Source organism: Emys orbicularis, chromosome 14 (genome assembly GCF_028017835.1).
Source record: "Emys orbicularis isolate rEmyOrb1 chromosome 14, rEmyOrb1.hap1, whole genome shotgun sequence".
Taxonomy (NCBI): Eukaryota; Metazoa; Chordata; order Testudines; family Emydidae; genus Emys; species Emys orbicularis.
This window is the reverse complement of record NC_088696.1, coordinates 39266032-39278381: the sequence shown is the minus strand read 5'-3', so window position 1 is coordinate 39278381 and position 12350 is coordinate 39266032. Positions and strand designations below refer to the sequence as shown.

Sequence of the window (12350 nt, the reverse complement as noted above, 5' to 3'; positions counted from 1 at the left end):
TGTAACCTTGTCATCGTTCTCCTGTCCCCATGCCGGGGGAGATTTCCACTCAATCAGCTTTGTGATGAGATGCCAGTGTGGTTTGTAATGGGATTTCTAGCTGTTAAGGGAAGATACATTTGAGTAAAGTGAGTCTCTGATGACCATCTTCATGTCCAAAGAGAGTACTGATGTGTCTGAAATAAGTAGTGCCTTGGTGCTGTCATTATTAGAAACCCCTCAGGGGAGGGCATTGTTCTGAGGGGTGTCATCTCATTGCTCTTTCTGAAGAGCCTGCTACCAGGCCAGAGGAAAGGCGTTAACTGATGAGATATTGATTTCAGTGGGAAAGAAAGCAGTGCCGTACAGTCCATATCCTTTCCAGGCTGTGCTTTCAAGGACAGAGAGAGGGGGCGGCAGGGGTGGGGGGAGTACAATAAAAGGAAGGCAAGGAGAACAGGACAAATTGTTCTCTCTGCAGTTACCGTTCAATAGCTTAGAAATTCAATTAACCATGCCAGTCAAATGGAAGCTAGTTTGGAGTGAGGAAAGATCAGGCCTTGCTAGAAGGCAAATGTGAAACAAAGAGCCTTTAATTACAGCACCGCGCCTGTCACTTGTTCCCAAGATTTATTGTCATGGCGGCTGACATCTAAAACTACAAAATCCTGCCTAGGAGACAGCCTTTTCTAAGTCCTGTTTGTACAAGAGCTTGTGGGGTTTGATGCTGGTCAAATGGACCCTCTGAAAACGTCTCCCTCTTTCTCCCGAGTGTAATTCTGCAGCTGTAGAAAGCCCTACATCAGTACGACTCTGCAATGATAGCTTTCTGTTACTACGCCCAAAATGTATTTTCAAGGTACGCATGAGTTATACCAATCTAGGTAACCTTGTCATTGTGCAAGCAGCTAAAATTTATTGCCAGGCATCCTGTCCTCCAGCAGAGAGTGTGAAAGATGCTGTACCAGATCTTTCCTCCTCCTGCACGCGTATCCACCAACACCATGTGCCATCAGAGATGAACCTGTTGCCAGTACTTGGGGTGCAGTGAGGTCCATCACTTGGAGATGATGGGCTTTCATGCAATGGCTTTGGGTAGCAAAATGAGGATGAGCTGGAAGGCTTCTCTTTCTAGAGCCAAATCAATCAAACGAACACTGTCAGCAACACACCACTATCACATTGTTCCTGGCAGCCTGGACAGACAGGCTGTGGACGGAAAGGGCAATGAGGACTGAATTTCCCCCTCTAACGTTTAGAGAGGAGGCTTTTCAAGGGTCGGGTTGAGATGTACCATTGGGGCAGGGTATGTTTTCTTTGTTCTGCTAATGCCTGTACATTGTAACAGCTAAATAACTGTATTTGCTCTGCTCTTCTAACTCCTCAGGAGGCCGGTGTTTTGTTGAGGAATTATAGGCAATTAATGAAGAACGTCCTTGATGACACGCGGCTGGTTAAACTGCAGCTGGAGGGTGGAGCTCTTCTGGCTAGACTGAGGAAGGAGGAGTCCTGTGTTATTGTCACTGAGGACTACAGGTGAGTCCCTGGGAAGGCAGGGAAGAAGGAGAGGAAGCCAGACAAAGGCAGACAGAGACTGTTTGTGGGAAAAGATTAAAAAGCGATCCAAGCAAAAAGTCCCCGTGCAATAGCAGCGTTCCCGCTTTGACGGGTGTTTGGGGAAAACAGCAGAAATTAAGAATGTGATGAATATGCTTTTTTCTGATTTTTTTCAAATACCAAGAACTGTCTTGTCTCTTTAAAATTCCTACTGACCTGCAGGGTAGATTCCTCTAGATAACACTGAGCTCCATTTTAAAACCAAACCCTTTCCTGTGCAGGGGTGGACTGCTCCTGCCCAGAATTAGGCTTGGATTTCATCTGCATACCACACATTTCTTACAAAATTGTCTTAAGTGGTGATGCCAGCAGTGTTTATACGTTAAATTAATACAGCTTCAAACTAAACTAAACTAAAACAGCTTCTTTCACAGAGAGAGATTTTCTGGCCTATACATAATGATATATTTTGTGCTGCGCTGAGGTCTGGTCTCCTTGGCTGTAGGTGCAGTTTGCACCCATAAAGGATGTTCCTTGCCTGTGTGCATCATGAAATCAATTGTGGCGCAAATGTCAGTAGTTGCAGTTCTCTCAGATTTGCACTTGCAAAAGAGAGGCTACCTCCTGGAAACTGTACTTGGCACAGTATGGCAATATACCTGGCATGGCATTATTATTGTTCACTAGTAGCTGAAAGTCTGGGCTGTGGCCCCGTGTATGGCAGTTGGGCCAAGCAATCCACTCTGTGCAGTCTCCCTCATGCAACTAGTGAAATTGTGGCATGCAGATTAGCTGCAGAGTAAGGGTTGACATTGGTCGAGTAGCCTGTGATGTCACAGTGATCTAGGACTCTTGGCATGGCACAGATTCATGCCCTACTGTAGCTGTACACCGCACGGGTGTAATTCGTAAAGTCAAACTGGCTGACACCTTAAAAATGGGACGGTAACAGACCGTGAGTCCCAGTGATGACACAACCGGGTGATATTCTGAAGGAAAAGCGCTCCAAACCGTGCTGTTTTCATACTTTACATTGACTGTATAGACATTCTAGGCTTCAGAGTGACAGTCCTGGAAACGTATCATATAGATTCTCTGTATTACTGTCTTACCTAGGAGCCCAAGTCATGGACCGGGACTCTGTTGTGCTAGGTGCTGTACAAACACAGAACAAAGGGATGCCTCCTGCCCCCAAGAATTTACAATTAAAGTAAAAGACGAGAGACAACAGCTAGATACAGACAGGACAGATGGGGGAGGAAACAATGAGACGATACTAACCAAGTGTTTTGTAGGCATCATAACAAAGGAGAGTTTTAAAGATGTTAACGAGTTAATTATGTGGATGTTTATGGGAGCTCCTCCCAGGTGTGAAGGGCAGCAAAGAAGAAAGCATGAAGGTACTTGTTTGAAAATCTAACAAGTGGACTGTGGAGGCTGGTATCATGGGGCGATTGGAGGCAGGAATCATGTTACTTGGCATCATTGGCTTTTGTAAAGGGAAATTGTGCCTCACTAATCAGAATTCTTTGAGGGGATCAACAAACATGTGGACAGGGGTGATTCAGTGGATACAGTGTATTTGGACTTTCAGAAGGCCTTTGAGAAAGTCCCTCACCAAAGGCTCGTAAGCAAAGTAAGCAGTCCTGGGATAAGAGGGAAGGTCCTCTCATGGATCAGTAACTGGTTAAAAGGGTAGGAATAAATGACCAGTTTTCACAGTGGAGAGAGGTAAATAGTGGTGTCCCCCAAGGGTCTGTACAGGGACCAGTGCTGGTCAACATACTCTGGAAAAAGGAGTAAACAGTGGGGTGGCAAAATTTGCAGACAATACAAAATTACTCAAGACCAGCTAAGTTCAAAGTAGGGCTGTCAAACGATTAAAAAAATTAATCGTGATTAATCGCACTGTTAAACAATAATAGAATACTATTTATATAAATATTTTTGGATGTTTTCCACATTTTCAAATATATTGATATCCATTACAACACAGAATACAAAGTGTACAGTGCTCACTTTATATTTACTTTTTATTATAAATATTTGCACTGTAAAAATAAAAGAAATAGTATTTTTCAATTCACTTAATACAAGTCCTATAGTGTAATCTCTTTATCATGAAAGTTGAATTTACAAATGTAGAATTATGTACAAAAAAACTGCATTGTTTTATTTTTGAATGTAAAACTTTAGAGCTTACAACTCCACTCAGTCCTACTTCTTGTTCAGCCAATCGCTCAGACAAACAAGTTTATTTACATTTGCAGGAGCTAATGCTGCCCACTTCTTGTTTACAAAGTCACCTGAAAGTGAGAACAGACATTCTCATGGCACTGTTGTAGCCAGCATTGCAAAATATTTACATGCCAGATGCACTAAAGAGTCATATGTCCCTTCATGCTTCAACCACCATTCCAGTGGACATGCGTCCATGCTGATGATGGGTTCTGCTCGATAACGATCCAAAGCAGTGCAGACCAACGCACGTTCATTTTCATCATCTGAGTCAGCCACCAGCAGAAGGTTGATTTTCTTTTTTGGTGGTTTGGGTTTTCTAGTTTCCGCATCAGAGTGTTGCTCTTTTAAGACTTCTGAAAGCATGCTCCACACCTCGTCCCTCTCAGATTTTGGAAGTCACTTCAGATTTTTAAATCTTGGGTCGAGTGCTGTAGCTATCTTTAGAAATCTCACATTGGTACCTTCTTTGCGTTTTGTCAAATCTGCAGTGAAAGTATTCTTAAAATGAACAACGTGCTGGGTCATCATCCGAGACTCCCATAACATGAAATATGTGGCAGAATGCGGGTAAAACACAGAGCAGGAGACATACAATTCTCCCCCAAGGACTTCAGTCACAAATATAATTAACGCAATATTTTTGTAACAAGCATCATCAGCATGTCCTCTGGAATGGTGGCCAAAGCATGAAGGGGCATACGAATGTTTAGCATATCTGGCATGTAAATACCTTGCAATGCCGGCTACAAAAGTGCCATCCGAATGCCTGTTCTCACTTTCAGGTGACATTGTAAATAAGAAGCGGGCAGCATATCTCCCATAAATGTAAACAAACTTGTTTGTCTTAGCGATTGGCTGAATAAGAAGTAGGACTGAGTGGACTTGTAGGCTCTGAAGTTTTACAATGTTTTGTTTTTGAGTGCAGTTATGTAACCAGAAAAATCTATAGTTGTAAGTTGAGTTTTCACGATAAAGAGATTGCACTACAGTACTTGTATGAAGTGAATTGAAAAATACTGTTTCTTTTATCATTTTTACAGTGCAAATATTTGTAATAAAAATAATATAGTGAGTACTGTACACTTTGTATTCTCTGTTGTATTTGAAAATGTAGAAAAACATCCAAAATATTTGATAAATTTCAATTGGTATGCTATTGTTTAACAGTGCGATTAAAACTGCGATTAATCGCGATAAATTTTTTTAATCGTGATTAATTTTTTTGAGTTAATTGCGTGAGTTAACTGTGATTAATTGACAGCCCTCGTTCAAAGCTGACTGCTAAGAGTTACAAGGGATCTCACTTGACTGGATGATAAAATGGAAGATGAAATTCAATGTTTTGCAAATGAGCTGCAGGGAGAGAGAGATGAAGAGGACATGGATGGCTGAGATTTTTGTGGAGATGGAGTAGCAAGAGAAGGGGATCTGCAAGGGCAAGGAGGGAGAAGGGTGTGAAGTTAGGAATGGTGGCATGAGAGGGATAGAGGTGGGGATGGGGACAGGAGGGAGAGAAGGTGGGTTTGGAGAGAGGGCCAGGGTTGGTCCTTCAGAAGTAAGGAGAAGAAGGACGTGGGACCTAGATTTGTGCTTGTGGGAAGAGGGGGAGATTGGGGTGGAGAGGGGAAGAGGAGCAGGTAGAGTGATGGGAGCTGTAGAGAGTAGCAAGGAAAGGGAAATGGAGCCAATGGGAAATTTAGGGAAAAGAATATCCCATTTATAATTTTTAATGGGGTTAGTAAAATGCTATCTGGCATGTACTGGAACACGTCAGACTTTAGCAAAGAAAATAAATGCTCAAACTAGTAGGGGGGAAAAAGCAAAGGGGCCTCTCTCTAAAAGCAGCATTGGATATGGATAGTTTAGCCATTTGGGAGTTCACAGAGGGTGGGGAAAATATATTTCTCCCACAAAAAATCCTAACTACACTCACGTAGACAAAGCTATAGGGAAATGACTGACTCTGAAACGTAATGTGGGCAGAGCCCTTTTGGAGAACCAGCCCCTTTGTTTGCTTTGGAAAACAAACTGCTTTGACCAGACAAAGGTCTGTGTGCTTGTATAGTGCGTGCAGAGCATGTGTAGTAGGTGTTTGTTCTGCCTGGTCAGTAAGGGTTGATCCAGTGCCTACTGAAGTAAGTGGGGCCAGATCCTTATGACAATGCCCAGCCTGCGAAACTTGGCTAAGCATTGACATCTGTGGATGAGGGAAGACCTCCTGCTCCTCCAAACCGTAGAGCAGGGGTCTCAAACTCAATTTACCTTAAGGCCGGTGCCGGTCCTCAAATCCTCCCAGTGGGCCAATAACGTCACTGAAGATGGTGCTCAGAAAAGAAAATGTTTATATTGTATTTTTTATTTCGAATTTCTTAGAACCAATAAAACTGTCATACAATTTTAATCAATTTTTCGCCTGCCAGAGAGTTTTTAGTGTTTGCCAGACACCTGGCAACGCTTCAGTTCAGTCAGTTTGTTGATTTTGGCATCAGTGACTGAGCAGTTGAAACCTTCAGGATTGCAGCAAGGTGTGCGTCAGATAGTTGTGTTCGGTATTTTGACTTGTTTATATTCATTGTGGAAAAAAGTGACACTGCCTCCGTGGCTGACTCTGCCCAGCGACTAGTGATCGTATCTCTGTCCCTCTCCCCCAGCCAATGGGAGCTGCGGGGGACAGTGCCTGCAGCAGACATTGCTGGCAGCGTGGCCGCCTGCGTCTCTTCTCCGCAGGCCACAGTGGGGAGGTTCTCGGGCCGCAGATGGCCCGCGGGCCAGGACTTTGAGACCCCTGCTGTAGAGTGATTGCTGAAGCTACAATCCACATAGTGTGTTGGCTGAAGTAGCTGCACACAAGCCTTACGTGTTCCGTTGCAGGGCAGAGGAGCAGAGAATTCAGGCAGCTCCATTCCCATCCTGTACCTGTGGACTGTTTGAACCCCACCCCTTTAAATGGGGGAACCTCACTTGTTTTTCTGCTAGGGGACCCACCACACAGGCAGGGGAAGTTTTAGCCCCTTGCAGACATCCTGCTTATTTATGCCCAGCTTGGTGAGTGCATGTTCTCAAAACTGGTTTGCTGATTGTAGACACTCCTGGTCTTAAAACTACAGGACTAATTTTACTGAAACTGGGCTTGTATTGCCAACCCCATTGAGACATACACTCCAACTGGGTTTGAAGAAAGCTGGTTGTTCTTTGAGTAGTGTCCCTATGGATGCTCCACTTCAGATGTACATGTGCCTCTCAAGCCCTTGGTCGGCGATTTTTCCACTAGCAGTGCCTGTTCGGCCTGCGCATGTGCCCTGTGCCTCCTTATGCAGGACACCAGGGTTATATCGGGATGTGCGGGCGAGCCACCCTCAATTCCTTCTCTGCTACCTTAGCCTGAGACAGAGCTCTAGCGTGCCTGCCTTGAGCGTGCCTTGGCTATTTCGTCAACTTATAGTTTGTTTTGTTAGTATAGTTAGTTGTTAGTAGTAGTTATAGTTACTTAGTAAGTGTTAGCAGTGAGAGGACAGTTCTTTCTTTTTTTCTCTCCTCTCTTTTTCCTTGAGGAGTCTTGTCTTCCTGGCAGGGCATGCCTGGCTCGCCAGGCTTCAGACGCTGCCTCTCCTGCCAAGAGGCTATACCTGTGAGTGACGACCACGCTAAGCATGTCCATTGTTTGGGGGAGTCCCACGTCTCCCGGAAGTGCAGTTTCTGCCTGGCCCTCAAGTCGAGGGCAAGGAAGAGCAGGAAAGTTAAGCTCAGCCTGTTAGTGATGGAGCGCTCCCTTCGACCAGCCTCTGAGTCAGCTCAGGGGATCCCACCATACATCTGTCTCTGGACAGATCCAGTGCCCCTTCCACTTTGGCTCAGGCTTCCCCTAAGAAGAGGAGGTCATTAGCAGCTTCTGAGAGGGCTCCGAAAAAGAGGAGCACAGACTATCATCTGAAGTAACCTGCTCTTAAAAAGGTGCAGTAGTCATCTCATCGGCCCACAGAGTTGGGGAGATCGGCGACGTGATAGCAGATCCCCCTCACCCTTCACTGTATTTTTCAAGGATAAGGTTTCTTTACACCCACATCCTACATTCTTAGCTAAGGTTCTTTCGGAGTTCTACCTTAACCAATCTATTCATCTACCAGTGTTTTTCCTGAAGCCACACAACTCTTTGTAGGAGTCCTGTTTGCATACGCTATGTGTTAGAAGGGCTCTGGCCTTCTACTTGGATAGGACCAAGCAATTTTGAAGATCACCCAGGTTGTTCATCTCCTTCGCAGATAGATTCCAGGGATCCATGATTTCTGCTCAGACTATGGGTAGTGTATTGATAGGATACCCGCCCTTTCTTCCCCTCTGCTTTGGGCTGTTCTCTGCGGAGACATTTGGATAGAAAAGAAACCGAGGGCAGTTCACCCAGGCATCCCTGTGTAGCTTTAGTGTCTGGCAGTAGGAGGCAAAGGGCGCATGTGCAGGCTGAATGGGCACTGCTAGAAGAAAAACCACATGTGCACCTGAAGTGGAGCTAGGGTGACCAGATACCCCGAATTTATAGGGACAATCCTGATTTTTGGGTCTCTTCCTTATATAGGCTCCTTTTACCCCCCCACCCCCTGTCCTGATTTTTCACATTTGCTGTCTGGTCATCCTACGTGGAGCACCCATAGTGGGACACAGTTCAAAAGACTGCAGTCATTGCATAAGGTCAGTAACCTCTACTTATGCCTATTTGACCTTTAGAACTAGTAGTGAAGTAGCTGCAGATTTATACCGGGGCAAAATAGCAGAATTTGGCTCCGTGACTTGTAGATACACACGGGCAGGGGCATTCTTGTGCACAACCTTAGCTTTTGCGTTTCCTAACTTTCGGGTGTGGATTGTACAATTTTATCAGTCATTAGACAATTTTTGTATTTAAAAGGACTTGAAATCTAATTTTTTACAAAAGAGTTAAACACAGTTTTACATTTTACTCTCGGGTCCCCCTGCCAATGTTTTGTCACTTGAGTCACAATTTCCTGTTAGTTAAAATGCTGTTCTGTCTCCCGTTGCTGTGTGGAAGCCTGACAGAAACAGGGGAATGTGACTCGCTGCAATTGGCTGGAGCTGGGAGGTAATGAGACCGACTGTACACAAGGCGTAGTCAAAGACACAACGTAATCAAACCGAAACAATGGAGGAAATGATCGATTTCTCTAATCTGGCTTGGCGAGAGTCAGTACTTGTATTCATAGTGGCTAAACCATGTCAGACTGCAGTGTGGCTTTTCAGGTGACCTTTGATAACGTTCATTGATAAGGCATAGAAAGGACTGATACAGTTTACAATCGTTCTTATTTGGATGCCGTGTGTGAAAGGCCAGCTCCGTCTTTGTCCAGTACCTGTACTAAACCACACTAAGCAAAACTCTTCCGAAGGATAACCCCAGTACACTTGCTGGCTCGGAAGGCCTAATTTCCCTTGCTAGCTCGTGGCTTAATGTGACAGAAAATTCAAGTCATAAAGTGGGAATACAGAGCAAAACAAACCCAGTGGAAAACATTTAATTCATGCCTTCTTTCAGGTTTGTGACCTATGCACTAAACTATGCAGGAGCCCACCTCGGTGGCCTGGAAAGGAAGCAGGCTTGTACTCCCCGTAGTGGGGTATTATCTGACAAACACCTTTTGGAAATACATTGCAAAAAACCTCACTTCAGTCATTCTTTAGTAATGAGCCATCCCCACCCTGCCCCATGCCCCAGCTGTTAGTTTTGGCTCCCTGCCCTCCTCCTCACCCTCTCTAGCATGCTCGTTTACCGTTCTGTGCTTTCCATGGCACGTAGAGCAATCTCCCTGTATGTGACAGCCGGGGACCTGACCTGGAGCATTCGGAGTTCCTAAATCTGAAGGGTAAGTGGCTTGTCTCAGACATTGACAACGACACCATCAGTGTAAGAGATGTTGTTAATTGAGAAGAGCCCGGTGTGGCATGTAAGTCTGTGTTTCAGACAAAATCTGGAAGTTTCACGTAGGCCTATAGACAACTGCAGTGTAGCTGTCTGTTGGTCCCCTTGCTGGATGTTCCCCAGCTGCCTTGTACTCTAATCCACCCCTAACATAGTGCAGATCAGGAGCCAAAGCTATCTGCGCTCTCTTCACTTTTCAGTGTACATGGAACCCCTAAACCTGCTCTTCCTCCTGCCCCAATAATGGCCAGGTGTAGAAGATGGGCTTGGCCAATCAGGCACGGATCAAATCAAGGAAGTGAAAAGATTCCTGTCCCAGTCCAGCCTATGGGGGAATCTTGTCTAATAATGGTCTCGCAGCCCAAAAAAGTGTCCTGCTGAGTGCTGAGGCTGGCAGCATCTACTTGGGATCTTCCGTAGCCCTCCGTGACATGGTAGCCAGCATGTAATTTCTGCTGAATAGAGTCCTTGGGGGGCAGTGTTTTCAGCTGCAAGTACCGTACCTCTGTGTTTGTACCCAAGATTTCAGCTTGCTATACTTGGCATACTAAACTCAGACTCATTAGCATGGACAATGGAAGCCGCCAGGTTCTACTGTACAGATCCTTTGGTGTAGTAGCTTTGGCATGGCTGGTGTTGAAATGCAAATCTAGGAATCGCAGCTAGTCCTGCTGTTGCTATTAGCCAAAGAGCAGACAAATAATGTAGATGAATAATAGCAGCATAAAAATGATGGACTCTGCCTGCAATAGCAGACCCTGCTACTGCCCGTGAAATTCCTCAGTGCCATTTCAAACAGCAAGTGAACTCCTCTGGCAGGTAAATTCTGTGTATTTAAGAGGTGTTTTATTTTGCCTACCAGCTCAGAGCAAACTCATTGCGACATTAGTTTTGGTAAATATTCTAGTTCACTGCTTAGTTTGTGGGGGATTTAGTCTAGCACCAGAGAGCCCAAACGTTTTAGTACTGCGGCTTCCTTACAGATATTCTAAAACTTGGTGGCACAGCCAAATACCTTTTTTTTTTTTTAAACCAACCGAGTACATTAGATTGAAGAGGGTTACCAGAGTTTGGATGGTTTTGTGACTGTATTCGACCACATACGGTTTAATTATAGAATCTGATCTAATTTGGGATTTTAAAGCTATCATTTGAAAATATCAGATTTTTTGGCATGTTCAGATTCAGCCTAAAATTTCAGTGAGAAGAATGGGCCTGTTAAATATAAGTTCTTCAGCTATTGTACCTGCTTGGACAACTGTCCCATAACACAGAAGCTGAGCCATGTTGGCCAGTCGGTGGCTTCATCATGCTGCAGTGCAAAATATTGACTCTTCTTAACTAGTTCTGTCAGTGGGTCCCGCATGTTTTCTGCAATGTCATCAATGTATTGACAGATGGCATTATTTGACCTAGGAATGGTTTTCAGTGCCAGGGCTGTTCCCCAATCATAATGCTATATACCGGTATGTCTATTGCTGCTGGAAGTAGAAGGGTCTTCTATGGGGTATGCTGGGTTGCATTTTGCAATGTGCATGGCCACAACAAAAGATGCTTCTAAGACTTTTTGAGGAACGTTTTTCTTCTTTAGCAACCTTCTCTCTGAATTTTCTATACACTGAGTTGGCTACAAACTCCACTGAGCACTATATTTTTGTCCTTGGGCAAGTTTACACTCTTTAGTCTTCTTACACTGAACTAACTTGCCGCTGTGTTGCTACAACTGTGTCTATGCACTGAGAAGAAAATATCAGTATTTATAGTACAGCACACTAAAACTGCAAAGGTGACCAGACTAAACCGAGACTCTTGTAACACTTTAATTATACAACTAAATAAAGAAAAATGACCGGAGGCGCTAATTTATCAGTGCGATATATATTGTATATACATTATCTTAGAATTACGTCAAATGCGTGACAGATAATATATATGTACCCACAACGTAGTAAGGTTCATCTTTATTGAACACAACTTGTTGTTATGTTGTATGCAGTGTTGTGGTAGCCATGTTGGTCCCAGGACATTAAAGAGACAAGGTGGGTGAGGTAATATCTTTTATTAGACCAACTTCAGGTCAGACCTAAAGAAGAGCTCTGTGTAGCTCAACAGCTTGTCTCTTTCACCTACAGAAGATGGTCCAATAGAAGATATTACCTCACCCACCTTGTCTCTCTTGTTATGTTGGACGTTTCTCTTGAATACCTCAGGTTTCATCTGTACCCAAGATATAGTTTCAAAATATATTGTCGTACTCCTAAAAAGGGGAACTCCTGCTGTTTTTGTTTTTTCCTCCAGCCCCTAGCATCTATTGATTGGGATCTTGTTAAGATTGTAAATGGGCATCTCTTGTGAACCATACAATCCTTAATTTGTATATGACCAGCCAGAGTGAGATTAGCTGCTCCCCCTGACCCATAGGAACGATAACCCTAACTCCAAGTGCCCTACCCATAGAAACCCTAATTCTAACTCCCAGTCCCCTATGCATAGGAACTCTAACCCTAGGGCAGGAAGCCCTACCAATAGGAACCCTAACTCCATGTTCCCTACCCATAGGAACCCTAACCCTAGGGTGGGGAGACCTACCCATAAAAATTCTAACCCTAACTCCAAGAACCCTTCTCATAGGAACCCTAACCCTAGG

At 44.3% G+C, this 12350-nt stretch overlaps 1 protein-coding gene across 1 annotated transcript in view; it reads left to right on the top strand.

The window, feature by feature from the left end:
* Positions 1–12350, top strand: part of PLEKHG4 (pleckstrin homology and RhoGEF domain containing G4) — a 164192-nt gene that overhangs the window by 81141 nt on the left and 70701 nt on the right. The window contains exon 10 of the mRNA XM_065416667.1: positions 1367–1515. Coding sequence (XP_065272739.1) covers positions 1367–1515 — 149 coding nt within the window. The remainder of the gene's footprint in view (positions 1–1366; positions 1516–12350) is intronic.